Genomic DNA, 19,365 nt, shown 5'->3' on the forward strand with positions numbered 1-19,365 from the left:
TCACGTATGTGGAAAATATATAACTTAGATGATCTTAACTATTAAACAATAAAAACCGACAATCATTTTGTTATAAATTAATGAGAAGTTTTAACTAATCATTTTATTTGAAAATCTAAACCGTTCGAAAAATGACCTATTTATTTATTTATAAATATTTTTTATCAACATCTCTCTCAGGCATATATCGAATTAAAATATTTAATTTAAAACCTAGAGTGTGAATTATTCATAAATTAGTGGCGATAAGATATTTATCCATATATTTCATATTAAACTTTTAAGTGAACTTATCCATATATTTTATATTTCAAATAATTAGAGAGATGATGTATTCTACTTAGTGCGTGTTAGGCTAAACACAAAAAAAGAAATAATAATAAAAATAAAAATTAATTAATTAACTTGTAAGGTATTTAGAAAACAAACAATGTGTTGGACAAAGTTAAAAACAAGTGAGTTGCTTATTTGGAAGCAAACTTCTGTTATACTGTGAGAGAGAGAGAGAGAGAGAACCATTTTACAAAGAAAAAAGTATCGACACAAATACTTATTAATATTGTTGACCTCAATTTTTGTTATGGTTACATGGACAATAGATATCGATCCACTTGCGTCTTCACTGGCAAATTTTAACATGTTTTGGTCGAAGATTCAGACAGAAAAGAATGGCGTTTATGAACATGAGAGATGCTTTACAATGCAAGACAACAATGTCCAAACATCGACAATATAATCGAAAATGATTGCACATAAACAAGCAATCATAAATAACACAATCCGAGTGAAAACGAACTAAACTCAAACAATATAAAATATAGAATAATTGAGAGGGAGAGATTAAGTGTGGTTTTCAATATAAAAAGTTGTATTAAGAATAAACGTTACAAGAGTTGTTTATTTATAGAATTTTGGTTGTAGTGGTTGCCATTGGATAAAAATCATGTCATCTCATCTCCCAGGTCGAAATCTTACATCACTTGATCTATTACACATTTAATATATTAGCAACGGGCTAGCCACCCTATATCCTAGGTTGACAATACCGACATTTATTGTTACGGATGTTATATCAATTATTCCTAAAGATTGTCAGTAGATCCTCTAAAAGACAGCAAAGGCTTCAACCAAAGGGAACTTCGGACGGCCAAAAGTGTGCATCAGTTTCTTCTTTGATTTATTCTGACTAATTGTTGACTAGTCAGATTTGACTCTCATCTCCGCGCTCCACAAAGACTATGACATGGTCTTTAATTGTAGCCTCGAAAGCAAGGCGTAAAAAATATTAAGTTTGATTTAATTTAAACTTAGCCAAACATGCTCTAAATTATATTAAGTTGAAATCAAATGCATTGATTTCTAAAATTATTATAAATTTATGGTGACTAAAATCTTACTTAAAAACAATTTCTCTTTCAAATATTCTAAGCTACAGCCAATTGCAAGAAATGGGAAAGAAAATAAAAAATAAAATTAGATGTGATATGGAAAAACAATAGAAGAATTGGAAATAAAAATTAGGGAAAATTGCAGCTCCGGTCCCAAACCTTTCATTTCGCTGCAGATTACACCCAAACATTTAATTTTTGTGGCCGGAGTCCCAAACCTTTATATGTAATTGCAGCGTTGGTCCATTTCACGCATTCCGTCCACATTGCTGTCAGTCAACTGAAAATATGCATTTTGACTCCAATGGAACATTACTTCATGGGTAAAATTGTCAAAAACAAATCTTCCACTACCCAACAACAAATTGCGTTTCCCTCCCTCCCTTTTTATATCCCTGCTTTACTGTTTTGATGGCTGTATTTCCCATATTTGGGAGCCCAATATTAAGTACTAAATGAAGTACGTGGTTAACTTAATAATTTGCTTTGCTAGTGGTATGCCTGGTCCAAATTAATTATAAATGCAGCAAAAATCCTAAAACATTTGTTGATGGTGCAGTACAGGTACCAAACCTTCTATACTTGGCATAGTATTGATCCCAAACATTTTGTAACTACGTTAGCGTAGGTCCCAAAACTATGTAGAATTACTCAACATATGTCCCAAACGTTTGTCCAAACATGCAACAGAGGTCCCCAATTGTTGACTTCTGAATATAGCTATGATAACCAAAAAAATTAGAATACAAGCAATCAACAAGGTATCAACACTGCAATATATACCCAAAAACCATTGTCATTGGCAACAAAAAGGCATTTTCAGCCATTTCCCAAAAACAAAACACATTATCATACGGCATCGAACACCAAACAAAACCCACATTGACTAATTACATTAGTTTTTTCAGCCATTTCCCAAAAACAAACAATAAGTTTTTCAGTACCAGTACTATTTCACTTCACTTTCATCAATTTGTGCCTTTCGCCTTGGACTTCTTCTTTCCAACAAGTTTGTTAGTTGATGTAGACACGTTTTTGTTTTGCTGTAAAGGCTATGGCTGAGACTGGAAGATTTGCTTTTGACAATTTTACCCATGATGCAATGTTCCATTGGAGTCAAAATGCAAATTTTCCTATTGACTGATGGCAATTTAGACGGAATGCGTGAAATGGACCAACACTGCAATTATATATAAAAGTTTGGGACTTTGGCCGTAAAAATTAAAGGTATGGGTGTAATCTGCAGCGATATGAAAGGTTTGTGACCGGCGCTGCAATTTTTCCTAAAAATTAATTACTCATCGTCCATGAAATTAATTACTCATGATTCAGAACGTGATGACGGTTAAATTTATATTGAACATTCAACAACTTTCAAGAAAATATGTGTGACAAAACAAACTCTTTAATCGTTCTGAAATTTAGGATCTGCAATAAATTCTGTAACAAGAAAAATTCAGTTTTCTATTGGTCGAGGAACCATAGAAAAAGGTTTCATTGCTTGGTCGGTGGCAAACTGCCACACAATTTAAAACTAAAAATAGTCAAATTAAATTAAATATTTTTTTTGGAAGTCCAAAAAGAAATCAAGATTTTATTAATAGCCATGTGAACTTTCCTGAACTTCACCAGTTGCAGCCTGGATCAATTTGCAACACGATATTAAATATTTTGGGGTTTAAATTTAATTAATCTGCAGCATTACTGTTAGTTTAATTGTCAAACGAAAAGGCTTATTGTTAGTTTTTGTTACTTATATCAAACATCAAATTGAACTAGTTAGTTTACCTTTTGACTTAAGCTCAAATTGAATTAGTTGATTTACTTTCGGTTCTGCATGGGTGCAAAAAGGTAACTAATTTTGTTATTGACCATATGTAACGTTTCCTGATGGGACAACGTGGAAGCTCCATGTGCACACACGTAACATTCAATTAAAGAATAAAGAAAGGGATACTGAAGTGCTCTCATCAAACAGCCGAGGCCCAACTGCTAAAGTGCTCTCCTCGTCTAGCCAAAGTGGTTTTCTCCTTTTTGTCAAACCCCTTCAAATCTTAAGTCCATAACTTTTAAAAGTGGGTCTGATGGACGTATTTTTAAGACTGATTGATGTGATGTCTTCATTAAATAGATATTAGAAATGCCAGCTTAGAAGTGTAGAGCGGGATCTAACAGATGACACGATGCTATGATCTGACAGATGAGGCCATGTGGATATGATCCAACGATCACCACATTGGTCTGGTTACTATAAACAACAGTCTTTGTAACATTTTGAAAGGAAGAATCTTTAGATAGATAAAAAAAGGAACTTAGTATTTTTCCCCCAACAAAAATTTTACTCCTTATTACAAGTTTTCTCATTTGTAAGTATACGCCTTATTTTCCTACTCGAATATATTTGTTCAACAACTGAATATTTGTTCAAACTTACAATCAACATATTGGAATATGTCCACATGTGCATCATTTTGATCGAAACCTATTGACACGTTTTTTGAGGTCAACAAATTTAGCTTTATTTTATTGATTATATGTATTTGTTGCAAGGAAAATAATACTAAACGTTCTTGACGTATATAAATAATGCCAATTCATCTTTAGTTTTGTCTTTGCAATCCTTCTTCTAGACACCAAATTATAGATAATATTAATAAACCATCAAAATCATGTCTTGACATCGCATAACATACTACTCTTTTTAGTAATAGTGAGTACCGCTAATTAGGGATTGTTTGACAACGTCGTTTTTTTTTTTCAAACAAAAAATTTACTAGATTGTGCTAAAATTTGATAAATGTATGGTTAAACAATTAAAAAAAAATTGTGAATCTCATAAAAAGATTTTAAGGAATGACAAACGATCACTAAAAGATAAAAACAAAATCAACCAATATCCCTATACAAACAAATAAAATAGAATAATAAATAGTCATAAAAAGATTACAAGGTGTCCAAGTTTGAAGAAGAGAAGTGTTCTCATTTGCAGGCCTCACATGGTGGTGAGATCACACTGAAATACTAGCTGTCAACTTCACTGCCAATAGACAAATAAAAATCCAATTAAAATTTCGAAGAAGAGATGAGATGAGATGAGATCAACCCCCTACTCTACCTACGGTCCACCCCTCAATCTTCCATCTGTAAGCGAAACGAGAAAAACTGTGAAACCAAGTTAAATACACACTTAGAGCTTATTTGATGGGATTTTGTTAATTAATCTTTTTGATCGTTAGAGATAAAATGAATTTTACATATGAGAGAAGAATTTAAAAATAATGAGATAACGATCAAAAAATTAATTTTAATTAATTTAACATCCCTACCAAACAAGGGCTTAAAAAAGAAAGTGGTATCCAACCTACATCCACCCCAACACACCCCCTCTATTTTCTTTATAATCCAGTCATCTACACAATTCCAAGTTCAGGGTCAGCAAAAGAATACACAGACAAGCCCTCAAATTCAACACTCTGATTTTAGAAATCCCAAAAATATTATCTTTTTCTAGAATTTTTTTTTTTTTGGATAATGCAGTACCATACAATGGTGTCTTCTCCACCGGACACCAGCAAAACCACGAAGCTAGAACGCTATAACAGCTACATCCGCCGTGTAAACAGCACAAAACTACTTCAAGCTTCATCAAAACTCCTCTTCCGCGTAACCCTTTTAGTGGCCCTTGTTTTGATCTTGCTTTTCACTCTTAATTATCCCCCAATTTCGGAAAATCCGCATCATATTCACGCTAAGAATCATTTGTTCTCCTCCGGCTTTTATGGAAGCGGCGCCGCCTGGGAAAAACAAGTCCGTCACTCCGCCACCCCTAGCCGCCCTAATGGCTTCTCTGTTTTGGTCACTGGGGCTGCTGGGTTTGTCGGCACGCATTGCTCGTTGGCTTTGAAGAAACGTGGTGATGGTGTTTTGGGGTTGGATAATTTTAATTCTTACTATGATCCGTCGTTGAAAATGGCGAGAGAAAAGTTACTTGGGAAGCATCAAATCTTTGTAGTCCATGGAGATATTAACGCTGCCGAACTGCTAAATAAGCTCTTCGACATTGTACCATTCAGCCACGTTCTTCACCTGGCGGCGCAAGCTGGGGTTCGTTATGCTATGCAGAATCCACTTTCATATGTTAATTCAAACGTGGCTGGATTTGTAAATTTGCTCGAGGTTGCAAAATCAGCTGAACCACAACCCGCTATTGTTTGGGCTTCTTCAAGCTCGGTTTATGGGTTAAACACACAAGTCCCATTTTCAGAGGATCACCGGACTGACCAGCCGGCGAGCTTATACGCCGCCACAAAAAAAGCCGGCGAAGAAATTGCTCATACTTATAATCATATCTACGGGTTGTCCCTTACTGGGTTGAGATTTTTCACTGTTTATGGACCATGGGGCAGACCAGATATGGCTTACTTCTTCTTCACCAAGGATATACTCCAACGGAAGCCGATTAACGTGTACGTTACACAAGACGGCAAAGAGGTGGCGCGTGATTTCACCTACATCGACGATATAGTAAAAGGGTGTGTCGGTGCACTCGACACTGCAGAGAAGAGCACCGGCAGGGGCGGAAAGAAGCGCGCGCCGGCGCAGCTGAGGGTGTACAATCTAGGCAACACCGCCCCTGTGACAGTGAACAAATTGGTTGGCATCTTAGAAAGTTTGCTAAATGTGAAGGCGAAAAAGCATATGATCAAGATGCCCCGAAACGGTGACGTTCCATACACACACGCTAACGTGAGTCAGGCGTACAGGGACTTCGGGTACAAGCCCACCACGGATTTGGCTACAGGTTTGAGAAAATTCACCAAGTGGTACACTAGTTATTATGGGATTGAATCAAGGGTAAAAAAGGAAATTCAATCAGATGATTAAAAGCATATGTCTCCATCATCTCATCACATGGGACCGTTGGGGGTATTACGCTGAATTTTCCTTTTTTATTTTTATTTTCAATATATTTTCCCACTTTTTTTTTTTTTTTAATTGTCTGTATTTGAACCAATTGATGTTGATGTCGTTGTAGTATAGGCATATAGTTTTACACAGAATTAAGCAAAACTATATAAGAAGAAACGTAATATATCTGTCTTTTTTGAATTATGTAGTACTTTTAAAGATGCCTTCTATGACTGAGTATTAGTACATTGGTGTGTACATAAGTGTGTTCGTAATGGACACCTGACGTCCCCCTATTGGAGGGTACGGACACCCTTATGTACACGCCAATGTACGTGTAGCAAACTCATATTATTAATGGCGTATATTCTTTAATTTATTGTCCTTAATACGAATTAACACAGTCGCAAAGCAATTACTTTACGGGCTTTAATTATGTATTTATTATAGGGATCAATACACCCCTAAGTGTTGTACTACTCTACTTGAATATTTGGTTGAAATTGACACAAAAGTCACTTTTTCCAACTTTTGATTTTCATATTTAACTTATTTTACTCAATTTTCAAACTAATTTCAAACAAAATTGACGTAAATGTTTTGCTAAAACGTATAAACTTAGAAGCTTGATCGACACGTTCACTTACGGAGACTCTAATGTAGAATTAGAAAGAATTATAGGGAAAAATCGATAAATTTTTGGCTTTTGTTGTTGATGATGAGTTAATACGCTTTTCACGTATATGACGCATTCTTAACTTGTAATTTTCTAATATAAGCATCACTTTCATCGAGCTGAATATCTCTAGGATGTGGCTTGGAACTCAACTTCTTATGCAAAGTAGTTAAAAATCTCTTGGATTGCAAGATGTCAAGTAAAATCCTTTGTCGTCCCTTTTACAAATTAAAAGTTATGATGATAAAGTCTAATCGTTTAACAGATGTCAACATCTCATTTGCTAACGCGACCTTCCACCTCCATCTTGATAAAACAAAAATATATCCCATGTGTTAAATTCATGTTGAGAATTTATCAATGAATGTACTTTTCAAAATTGAGCATCCGGTTAAACTCCTATTTTTTAAAATTCATTTTTAATTACATATTTTATGAGATTCACAACTTTAATCAATTTCTCAACTACTCATTTCACAATTTTTTTAATTAAAATTTACCAAAAAATTAATATTTATCCAATCAAAACTCTGTAACACCTCCAATGATGCTCTAAATTATATCTAAATTGTGATTTAGACCTTTAAAGCGGTCGAAGGCCTCTCTAGTAAAGAGATGTAAAGGAAGTGTAAACTTTTGACAAAAAATGTTAAAAAATTAAAAAAGATGTAGATTTACTGAATTTTTTAGATCTATCTATGAGATCACAATGGGGAAAAAAAACTACCCATTCGCTTGTAACCAAATTATTTATTTGTTAAATCTTTTCATTTGAGTAGAATTTGAATTTAGATCAATCGGAATGTAAATGAAGGTGAAAAAAGAGTTTTGAAGATATCAATATACACAATTTTGCACCACTAATAAAACATCTAAAAATAATTATATGGAAATGGAGCATAATCCTATGGAAAAGGAGAGTCTCTATTCCCATAGCCAGTAACAAAGTGGTATAAATGCAAAGTAGACATGAACATGGCCCCACGTGGCATAATCCAATGGTACAAAGTATATGAGTGATGTAGTCTCAGTCTTGCTGACGGTCGATGTGTGAGGATTCGATTCATGAGGTATGAAATTGGACTATTTGTGGGCACCAGCGTACGGGCAAGCTCTTGTTCCCTGACCTACTGAAGCACATCCCGCGATTTATCTCTCTCACGATGCTTCAGAAGTGAGGCGGTGCGAACTTTCAAAGTTGGAGTTCAACATTTAATGTAGACATGGACATGGCCCAGACTGAGAGACAGACATGCAAGAAACGATCTCAAATTCATGTAATTTTGTTGTTTTACGTACAAACTGTACTATAAATGCTACACACTTTCTTAAACTCGAAGTTGGCCAATTTCATGCTGTCGTATTTTGGGTATCAGTCCGAAACATGCTGTCAGAATTTCACTTCGTGCATGGAAGCATTTTTTCGTTTTATTTATTTTGACAATGGATCGCTCTTTTACTTTTAAGCAAAAAGGTTACTTTTCTTGAAACTTACTTTTACTATAATGTTGAATAAAAAATTTCATATATGTATATTTGCCTAGAGTGGCAATTCCGTCGAGATATCTTCCTTAGTTTAGGGGAAGAATTCACATGAATCGAATTTTTGAGGAACATATCAAGAGAGAATTTGATCTGGTTAGACCAAAAACCTCAAGTTTTTCAAATCTAAAAACAAAATAAAAAATATGGTGGTGTAAAAATTGATATCGACAAAAAATGATGACATCGAGTCAACCTTAAAATTTCGATCAATTCAACTGGTTCGGTTAATATCTATAAGATATAATGGACAATTGTAAAATATGAGCTTGTTTGAGCCACATTATAGGGAAAAATGCATTATGGATGTGAAATCAATGAAAAATGTATTGTTAAAAATAAGGAAAAATTTTAGATTTGTATGCAATATTATTTTATTGAAGAATGTTTGGTTGAAATAATGTCAAATTACTATTGAAGAATGTATTTTTTTGAAAATAATGTGGCTCAAACAGGGGCTAAATAAATTATAAAAAATAAAATAGAATGAGCAAAAGAGAAAATAAAAATTCTGATTCAATACAATTATAATTAATTATCAAGACAATTATAATTCTGATAAACAAATTCTGAGATCAAAGTCAGAAAAGGGTTGGACAATTTTAAATTTTAACAAACAAATTCTGATACAAAGTCAAGAAAAGGTTAAATCCAAATAAAATATAAATTAATATATAATTTCAAGGTTTTAAGAAGCTCAAAATGATAAATAAGGCATCAGTAGAAACAACTTGGACTTAATTATGGGTTTTTGTTAAATTGTTTGAAATATCTTCTGATTTATTAATCTAAAAGTTTAAATTATTATAAAGAATCATATATAAACCATTTGAATAATGTCTTTAATGCGCCCTTCAAATGGTATTTAATTTTTCATCAAAACCTAATAGCTACATAATTCATTTTGAATAAGTAAGTTTAAATATTAAAATATTACATTTTTTTTATTTGTATTTGTTTAACAAATAGTAATTCAAAATTGATTATAGTGTCTTATATTAAACAAACACAAAAGCAGCTAATTATACCATCATGTGAGACATGTTCCTTAAGCAAGTTTTATAGAGGAAAAAAGATATTTGTACACTCAATCCCTTACTGAATATTTTACACCCTTTCACAATGTATGACGACCCTCGTGAATTTAAAAATGTCGACATATGATTTCCATCCTTGTTGTGAGTAGTAGGTGACAGATTCGATAAAAAAATTCGGTATGAGTAACATTCTTCATTTCTGGAATATTTCATCTAGTTTGCGAGATATACACTAGTGTGTTGATGCAATTTCTCTATACAATTATTACATTATATGAATGGATGAGTAGGACATGATTATTTAATGATTTAGTCCACAAAGACAACTTGTTTATTTAAAACTTTTTAAAAACAATAATATTTACTTACATTTTGTCACACATTTTTTAATTTATTAATTTTTTTATAAATAAAAGTGGTGAGACCTCGATACCATGTCAAACATATCATGGAGAGGACTTATTATTATTATTATTATTGGTGTAATAGAAGTCCTGAACTAAGATCGTATTTTTAATTTTAAAAAAAAAAATACAAAAGCTTAATTTTCAAGTTAGCCTACCTATTTATATTTGTCGTTATTTATTTACTCATTTAATATTAATTTATAAATAACATGTAGGATTATTTTTCATGTTTGCTTAAACCATAGCAGGAAATCATCATTATTAATGTTTTGGGGATGCAAATATTACATTTACCTACTAGAAATTGAAATGGCACTTTGATCATCACCTACCCATATATTGCAATTAAGTTAAAAATAACCGATACCTATCAACAATAACCAAATCAGATCGATTCAAAGATTTATTTCTTCTAAAAAGCCTTATCGACTTTACGTTAAACATAAGAAACCCTGACTATTCTCACTTTGAGATGAATAAAATCAATATACATAAAACTCTTTCACTCCGAATATTCTCTCGAATCAAATTAAATCGTTTAAATTCAATTTTCGACACGTAATTTTTTTTTTTCGTTTCGATGAATTTTAACCTTGAAATTAAGAACCTTTTACTACTCCTAGGATTCTCCGATATGACGCAATCCGATGATATAGTAATTTAGCTTTTTTCCAAGATAGTAATGGACAATTTAGACAATTACAGCCAAGATTAAGACATGCTAACCACCCTCAACGCAACACCATGTATATTATTCTATCATTTTCTGCATTATGTCTAAAGTGGGCCCAACCTTCGATATAATAATTTTTTTCTCGACTTTAAAGTAAGTTTAACTAATGAACATGTTAGGAGTCGAATCAAGTTGATGGACTTTTCCATTTCACGTCCACATTTTTCCATTGTGGGGTACTATTTTGAGCATAGTGGCTTGCCAAAAATAATCTTGACATCACGCTTAATAAAAATATCCCTATCAAGGAAGAGTTCACCGACACTTCTATTGCCTCTAAAGTCATGTTATCAATTAATGGTGTCCCCTTAAGTGCCTAGCCATATCCAAACCTCAATTTTATTTTATTTTTTTGATATTTTTAATATATATTACACTAGGAACTCACTCATATGGAAACTCGTCAAGTAGGTCTTTCGAGCCTCCCTTCAGAGATACCCTTGCTTGAAAGTAGAAGAGGTAGCTTACTAACCTACTGGAGTAAGTAGTCTTGTCCGAAAGCCTCAAGCGAAAAGACAGTTTAAAAGTAACAAGGTTCTAAAAGAAGACAAGCCTTAAGTTAAGGCAACGAAAGCTAGGAAGGTAGGTTAAAGCGACTAGTCTTTCTTGTCCGAAAGCAAGCAAGATACCAAGGGAGGTTTTAGGCAACTCGCAGGTTTCTAGATGGGTTTACTTGTGGGTGTGTTCACTTGTTTTCCCATTCAAGTTCTGGTTCCTAACTATGGTATATATCATGATATGTAGATTGGGAGAGAGAAATAAAGGCACAAAGTTGAGTTTGGAACTATCGGTTGCATAATATATTTATAATGTAGATTTTAAACCTTAACATTCTTAAAAAATAATAATAATGATAAATAAAAAAAATAAAAATTTGCAGAAACTGGGAAGTCAATTGACCATATAGGACCCCCTAGATCCGCCCCTAATGTTACACAACAATTAAGTCGGTATACATAGTTATATAAATTTTTTTTTTTCAAGTTCGAATAATCTTGACCTACATAATTCAAAATGGAAGAAATATTGCTATATAACAATTGTGGTGTCGGCAATTAAAAACTCTATAGTTAAAATATGAATAAATATAAGACGTATTGACTGGATGTTCCATTCTATTCACGAAAATGTCACTTGCTATTGAATTAAAAGTCTGATATTTGATAATATTATCTTAAAAATATTATTGTTGGACAAGTAGAAATATTTGTTGGTGAAATTTTATAGATTTGTGCAGATCTGGCGTCGTGGCATTGGCGGCAGATGATGGTGGAAAACGGGTTGAGGTGGTGTAGGGCAACAATGGTGCTAGGATTTCTCTATGGTTAGGATTGTAGATTTGGTGTTTGTACGTGGACGAGTTGTTCTTTTGTGCAGTGGGTAGGGGTGGACGAGTTGGTTGTGATCGAAGTTTTGGGTTTAGTCGTTTTTGGGGCTGGATATGGTGGTGGTGAGGAGATGATTGTGATGGTGGTCGATTCGATTACAGATACACAATTTTCAAAATGGTGATTTGTGGTGACTTTTGGGTTTGATCATCAGTTTGATGTGATTTTTGACATAAGGTGGTGGTGGCAAGTTGTTAAAATACAATGATTTGGGACAATAGTCGTGATGGTGGTAGTGATGCATTGGGTAATATGTTTCAATTTCAAAAACCTACCGTAACAACAATAACACGGTGTAAAATTTCATAAAAATCCCACAATGTAACATAATTTAAATTTAAATTAATATAACTGTAAGTTACGATCGTTGTAACTTAGATCAAAACAAGTCCACCATACTTGGGCCATTTACGAGTTGGTCCATCAATTATAGTGGGCCATTTGAGTTGGATTTTCAAACCTGAGACCCATAAGGACTGGCCCGGTCAACTCGATTATTGAAAAGAGGAAATTACAGAATTCTCGGTATTTGAAAATCTCAGTACAAAAGTCAGGCCAAAAAGCCTTTTATTCAGGTTTTGAAAATATTAAATATTCCCCCAATTACACCAAACCCTAACTCACTTCTCTCTCTTTAAACACACACACGACATCCTCTTCTTCCCATCCTCTCTCTCTCCCCTCCTCGTCCCATTTGGTCGCCGTCGTTTGACACTACAATGGAGATCGTTGCTGTAAGCAGGGAGCTCCGATCGCCTCTTCTCCCTTTTCTTCCCTTCTTCTTAGAATCCTCTTCTCCTTCTCTCTCTCTATCCTCTCCTTCACAATGGCCGCCATCGCCGAATACTACAGCAGAGCTCGTCGTTGTGAGCAGCCGTCGCTTCGCGCAATTCCAGTGTCGATGCATCTTTGCCCAATGCGTGGTTTGTAGGTACACACATATCACAGCGATCCATGGTTTTGCCTCTGTGCTCGATAAGTGTTTTCGCAAAGTTGAAGCCAGTGGGTCAACCCTAATGTAGGGCAGGCAATAGTTCTGTGGTGGTGGATCTTGTGGTTGCAAGTGGCGGTGGTCGTGGTGGAGTTGGTGGTGGTATGTCACCGACTATTTGAGCTGTTACCAATCGTTGGTGCAGTGATGATTTTCATGTGGTGATGGTGGTGTTGGTGATTATTGTGATGGTGTTGTGGCGGGGTGTATAGTGTTTGTGAGCAAGTATTGTGGTGGAATGAGATCTAGATTAGGTGTGGTGCAAGTGTTGATTGGGTGGTGGTGATTTGTGGTCAAGATTGGTGCTGGATCGGGACCTGTGTAGTGGGGTGTTTGGAATCTATGATCAACTATTTGAAATCTGCGACCAACTATTTCACTGATTTGTGACAAAAAATTAGGTGTTTATGACTAAAAAATAAATTGTGACATATGTAACCCATACATAAAATGTGATCTGTAATTTGAATGATTCGTGACCTAAAAATAATTTCGTGACGTACAAAGTTTTTGATTTGTGACATCGAAATAATATGTGACCAATTGATTTGTTGATATGTTACCATTAATTGTATAACAGTGATTTTATTATATTTAATTAATAAATATTTTTAATTAATTATACGCATGTCTAAATTTTCAACTTTTAAACTATTAACTTGACTTTTGAATTGGTGTAAATAATGAAATGTGAATTTTTCCCTTTTATAGGTCAATTCATTTATCAGTCACGAATCACAAATTATCAACTTAATTGGTCATATAAGTTATTTTTTGATCACATTTTTTAAGTAACATTTTTATTTATTGGTCACAAATACTATTACTCCTAACCCTACTTCAAACCACTTCGCCCACCACCAACCCACACCACCACTACCATTGCACTGCCACATTATCACAAATACTATTACTCCTAACCCTACTTCAAACCACTTCGCCCACCACCAACCCACACCACCACTACCATTGCACTGCCACATTATCACAAATACTATTACTCCTAACCCTACTTCAAACCACTTCGCCCACCACCAACCCACACCACCACTACCATTGCACTGCCACATTATCACGACTTGCACCATCACCATTTGCACCACCAACCATCCCAACACTCCGAAAAAGCAGATAGAAAGGAAAACACCTAAAAAATCACCCCAACAATCATTTAAAAACCATTCACACCGACAATCAACACAAAAATCACAAACTTTCACAACCACTATCACCATTCACCCGAGCACTCCAACAAAGTAGATTGAAAGAAAACAGCCAAAAAACCACCTCCTCACAAATCATCTCAAGACTATTGTAGCAACCCTTCAAGCTGGCAATCTACAATAACGTGTGATGGTGTTGTATACAACGAAGACGCCACTATGCTCTATGGGCATAGATCACCTAGTCGTGCCCCGTATATTGATGCTCGGCCACTGCGCGCAATGTTGCTGGCAGTGAAGCAACAGCAGCGCGCCTTTATGTCGACAATCAACACAAACGGGTGGTAGTGTTACGCACAACGAAGCCATCACTATTGCACTTATACAGATCGACGGTAGTTGCATGACCTCTATGCACGACGCTGTTGACAGCGAAGTAGCCGCAGCGCACCACTCTCCGATTATGTCGTCGGATAAGAGAGAGAGTAACAAGAGAATATGGTGGGACGGAGAAGGGAATAAAATGGATTTTAGGTTTTAAGAAGAAATTGGGGATGGGATGAGATGGGCGGGAATGGGTTATTTTAATTTTATAATATCACTATAAATATTTATAATTTTAATTATTATTCGATTTTTGAAAGAAAAATTTATAACTCTTAATTATGAATTGAGATCTTAAAAACACATCGTTCCAAATTCAAGAATACGATTGATTGGTCCGTGCGCCTTCTTATTTGCAGTAGCGAGCGGAACAAGTAGTAGTTTCAGTAACGGGTATTTGACTGGTTAGGGCCTTTGATCCATCTATTCATCGAGGGAGCAAAAAAGGGCTCTGTGTAATTTTTTTTTTTTTTTTTTAAAGGGCTTTGTGTAAAATTTTTAATTATATTTTTAAAAATATTTTAGAAATGTAATTTACAATATATCAATAAGAATGTTTAGTCCGTTACAGTTAAAGATTAAAAAATTAACAGGTTAGTCAAGTATGACCTAATCGGTTGTGTTACATATACATAATAGTTTACGCAATAATTTACATATGATTGTCAAAATTTCTGTAAACAAATAAGAAAAAAAAAATTCTACTTTTTTTTAACACCTCGTATGTATGTAAACCATTATATGACTTTATTATGTATATGTAACATTATAGATAGCCTGTAACATTGACCGTTAACAAACGAGTTCAAATCCACAAAATTTCAAGATGTTTCAGGTTGGGTTAAGTTAGGATCAATTTGTAGGTAGACTAATTCAGGTCCATTACAAGTGTAAACTGGGCCTAAATGCATTGAGCCGGTCCATGTACCCACATAGTCCGGACCAATTTTTAGGTGCACTTATTCTGGTCCATCACTAAGTCTAGATGCATCGGGTCCATCCATTACAAACCAACATTTTCAAAACTACGTGTTCAGTACAGTTTGGCTACCCATTATTCCCCAAATTAATTTTTAACCTCACATTTTCCTAATAAAATAATTTTGCATGTGAATTTATAAATTTTCCATACTTTTAACCGTATTCTTAAAAAAAAAAAATAAAAAAAAATTCATTTAACCCGCAAAATCTACTCTTAAAAAAATCTCATCCAAACAGGGTCTTAATGAGGAATTTCAATAGCATTTAATATGTAAAAAAAATCCTACCCATTTTGTGCTGGTTTGTGCATTCATTACTTCCTAGACCCACCCGTATTGGCCATGAATAAGCAACCCCTACTTTGCTTCAGATGGTAAAAGTACAGACATAATTAAAGGGATGTTTGAGCTACATTATTTTGGTAATAATGCATTCTTGAACTAGTATTGATGGAAAATGTGTGGTTAAAAAATAAGGAAAATTTTTTGATCTACGTATAATATTATTTTATTGAAGAATGTGTGGTTGAAATGATGTCAAATCACTGTTTAAGAATGTATTTTTTTTGAAATAATATGACTCAAACAGGCTGAGCAGCAAAGTAGGCATACACATTCACAACAAGAGTTCATACCATAATTAATATTTACGGGAACACCAATGGGGCCAAATAACATTACTCCTACGACTGAAAGAGATCAACTTTCTCTGGTGAAGGTGCAAAGATTCAAAATTTTGGTCCCAAGTTTGAAGGTCAAGCCTTGCATTTTACTAACCAGACCGGTCGTGAGTGGGTCGTAAAACCAGGCCAGTTCCACGGCTTATGGCCGGTCGCTTGCTGACAGGTCTGAGTACTCATCTGACCGGTCAGTTAAAGGCTTCAGTCTGGGTGCAATAAATATGATTCCACTTGGAATAAGTAGTGCAGAATGTAAGCAAAAATAAAGGAACTAGAGACATTTATCTATGGCCTCCAATGGGAATTTCTATTCCTAGCTACCGGGAAAAGTAGCAGAATTTTTTTTTGAAAGAAAGTCAAGTGTAACATTTTGGCCCTCTAATGCCCATCCTTCGCGCCTCTCCGATTTTCATTTAAAGTTCACAAGGTGAACTAACCAAAGATCATATATTTGAACTCAAACCTATGCCAAAACCACGATCAGATATTCTCCCCGGTCTGAATAGGTATGTTAATTCCGTCCATTAGAACCGTAATTTAGTATTTCCGAACTCATACAACAAAGCAATCACTTCATGTTCCCATTTAATCAACCATATGTAACAAATGAGATTTATAATAAGGGGGGGCTGGGAATCGCAAGAGGAGAGAAGTATCAAATCATATCAGATATATATATATTTTTATCCTTTGAATTACTCGTATATATTCTATGAATTTCATTTAGTACCGGAAACTATTCTAGAAGAAATTCGAATCCGTTCCATTCAGATATTGTTTGGTCTTTGGTTTGACATGGTTTACAGGAGACTGGTTCCCGGAAGAGTTAATATCTCCATTAGTTAAACCTTTCTTAACTTGCCTTTTGACTCATATTTTGTTTGTACACAATCAATGGAAGCATTCCCGACATATGTTAACATGCTCTTACTTCGTTTTCCCTTAATAAGTCATCAAATTTGGTGCTTTTTGATCCCCAGTTGCAGGATGAAATACGATCAATTCCTCCATTTGAGTGGTTCTCGCTTCTCCTTGTTCCTGTTCCTAACTCTTTCCCGGATAGTTCCCAATGTTTGGCACTTTCCATACTTTATGAGTGAAACATCAACATTCCCATTTTGGGGTTAACCAAGGAGGTTCATTATACTGAAATTTGGATTCAACTTGAGCATTACTTGCTTATACCCTATTTTTGTGGAAGAATGAGAAAGGGCTTCCACATCTCCCAAACACACAAGAACAATTATCTATCCACAAGCCCATAAATTCTAATCAATCAATTAGACAAGAAAGGACTTTCATCATTTAAAATTTCCCAAAAGGACATTAATCAATCACAGGATCATAGTAAAAATGGTTTATTTACTAATATTAGAACATGTTCTAACATATGCATATCAGAACATATACAAGAAAATCCAAACGAACAAACATAAAAAAAGTACCTTTACCAATTTTTGTTCCTCCTACTGGATCTTAACCAGTGTCAGTCTCCTCTACACCTTGTAATAATCTCACAACCTCTGTGATAAGTATTAGCCACACCAGGTCCCTTACAGTTATAATATGAAGCCCCAGGCTGTGTACATGGCACAGAATCCCTCTTTAAAGTATCATAACTTATATACTTCTTCCGTATAACCAAAATCCTCCGATTATTCTCTGAATCCATCTCGTCCTCAACTTCCATTTCAGGGCACTCATTGATACAAACCCTTTTCCCCATTTCACCAGATTCAACAGTTCTCGTTAAGTTTAAGTCCAAAGTTGAGACCCCATTACAGAATTTCACCAAGAAAACTAGTGCGAGGATCAAGAAATGTGCGCACAAGGACAGGTGAACTTTGGGCATTTTTTTGTGAAGTTTCATTTTCATTTTCATTTTCTTGGTGTTGTCATTTGATGTGAGATACTGTATGAGAGTCCGTGTGTATGTGAGAAAATGGTAGACAGTGAGATTGCTTTGGGTTGGAAGGGATCATTAATGATATTGGGGTAACAGTGTTACCCACTACACCGACTACGAATGGAGACTGACCCACTAGCCTCTTCCAAAAATGTAGAGTAATTTTGAGAATAAAAGAGGTACTTATTTTCAAGGCAATTATTCATAATTGCAAGAAATATTTTTTAATTTTAATAAAAATTTATTCCATGTAAATGTGCACATAAATAAAAATTAGCTCTATTTAAATTTTACGATCCAGGGGACAAAAACATAGGCTAGAACACTTAGACGTCAAGGATAAAGGTTGGAAATTCGACAACAAGACTAAATTTTGAGTAGGACTTAGGTTGGGAGACCTTGAATTGAAAGAACTCGAAGGTAATGTTTTCCTCTAATTTAACTTTTCTTAAAAAAAATAAAATACATTTCCCCATAATTGCAAAGTGCATATGATTGCAAAGAGAATAGCCTTGACTAAGTTACACGCATGCTGCCGTCCATACACCCTAATATTGATTTCATGTGAATGTGCTGAGGTGATATATACTTAAATGATTATAGACTAAGCCATTATGTACCCAATTTTCACATCACGGTTCATAACACATTCAAATGCAAGGAATGAGATCCACGATTAAAATAATCGTGGACCCCACTCACAAGAGAAGACTGTAATTGTACAGTCTTTCATGGACTGTACAAACAACAATACCCCATTATAAATTAGCTGAGGAAGTCATCGAGTATCTTTAGGGTATGAAGAATTTTACGTTAAGATATATACCATTAAAGCAACAATCTTGATTTCGTTGGATCTTGTGATGCTGAATTGTAGTATGCATGAATGATAAAAACTCATTTCTTCTAGTTTCATGACAGTAAGATGAAATATTTTATTTAAAAAATTTTAGATAGAGAATCATAGTTCATTAACAAGAGATATTAAAGTGTTGGGATGATAACTATATCATATCGATACAACGTTGTTCATGATTAGTTTTGGCTATATATGTTTGACATTATTGTTACTTCGTGATTGAGTAAATATTTGTTGCACGACTATGTTATTTAAGTGGTAGAATATTTGAAGGGCCATGTTATTCGAATAGGACCACCTCGACCCTGTTCAAGTAGAATAAT

At 34.5% G+C, this 19,365-nt stretch overlaps 2 protein-coding genes across 2 annotated transcripts; one reads left to right on the forward strand and one right to left on the reverse strand.

The window, feature by feature from the left end:
• Positions 1 to 4,722: 4,722 nt before the first annotated feature.
• LOC111390840 (UDP-glucuronate 4-epimerase 6-like) lies at positions 4,723 to 6,376 on the forward strand. The gene has a single exon (XM_023015956.1). It carries the CDS (start codon positions 4,920 to 4,922, stop codon positions 6,270 to 6,272), a length of 1,353 nt encoding a protein of 450 aa, XP_022871724.1. The 5' UTR covers positions 4,723 to 4,919; the 3' UTR covers positions 6,273 to 6,376.
• Positions 6,377 to 17,557: 11,181 nt separating this feature from the next.
• LOC111390863 (protein RALF-like 24) lies at positions 17,558 to 18,294 on the reverse strand. The gene has a single exon (XM_023015994.1). It carries the CDS (start codon positions 18,157 to 18,159, stop codon positions 17,764 to 17,766), a length of 396 nt encoding a protein of 131 aa, XP_022871762.1. The 5' UTR covers positions 18,160 to 18,294; the 3' UTR covers positions 17,558 to 17,763.
• Between the last annotated feature and the right edge of the window lie 1,071 nt (positions 18,295 to 19,365).

The sequence above is a fragment of the Olea europaea genome, unplaced genomic scaffold (assembly GCF_002742605.1).
Source record: "Olea europaea var. sylvestris unplaced genomic scaffold, O_europaea_v1 scaffold722, whole genome shotgun sequence".
In the NCBI taxonomy this organism is placed as follows: domain Eukaryota; kingdom Viridiplantae; phylum Streptophyta; class Magnoliopsida; order Lamiales; family Oleaceae; genus Olea; species Olea europaea.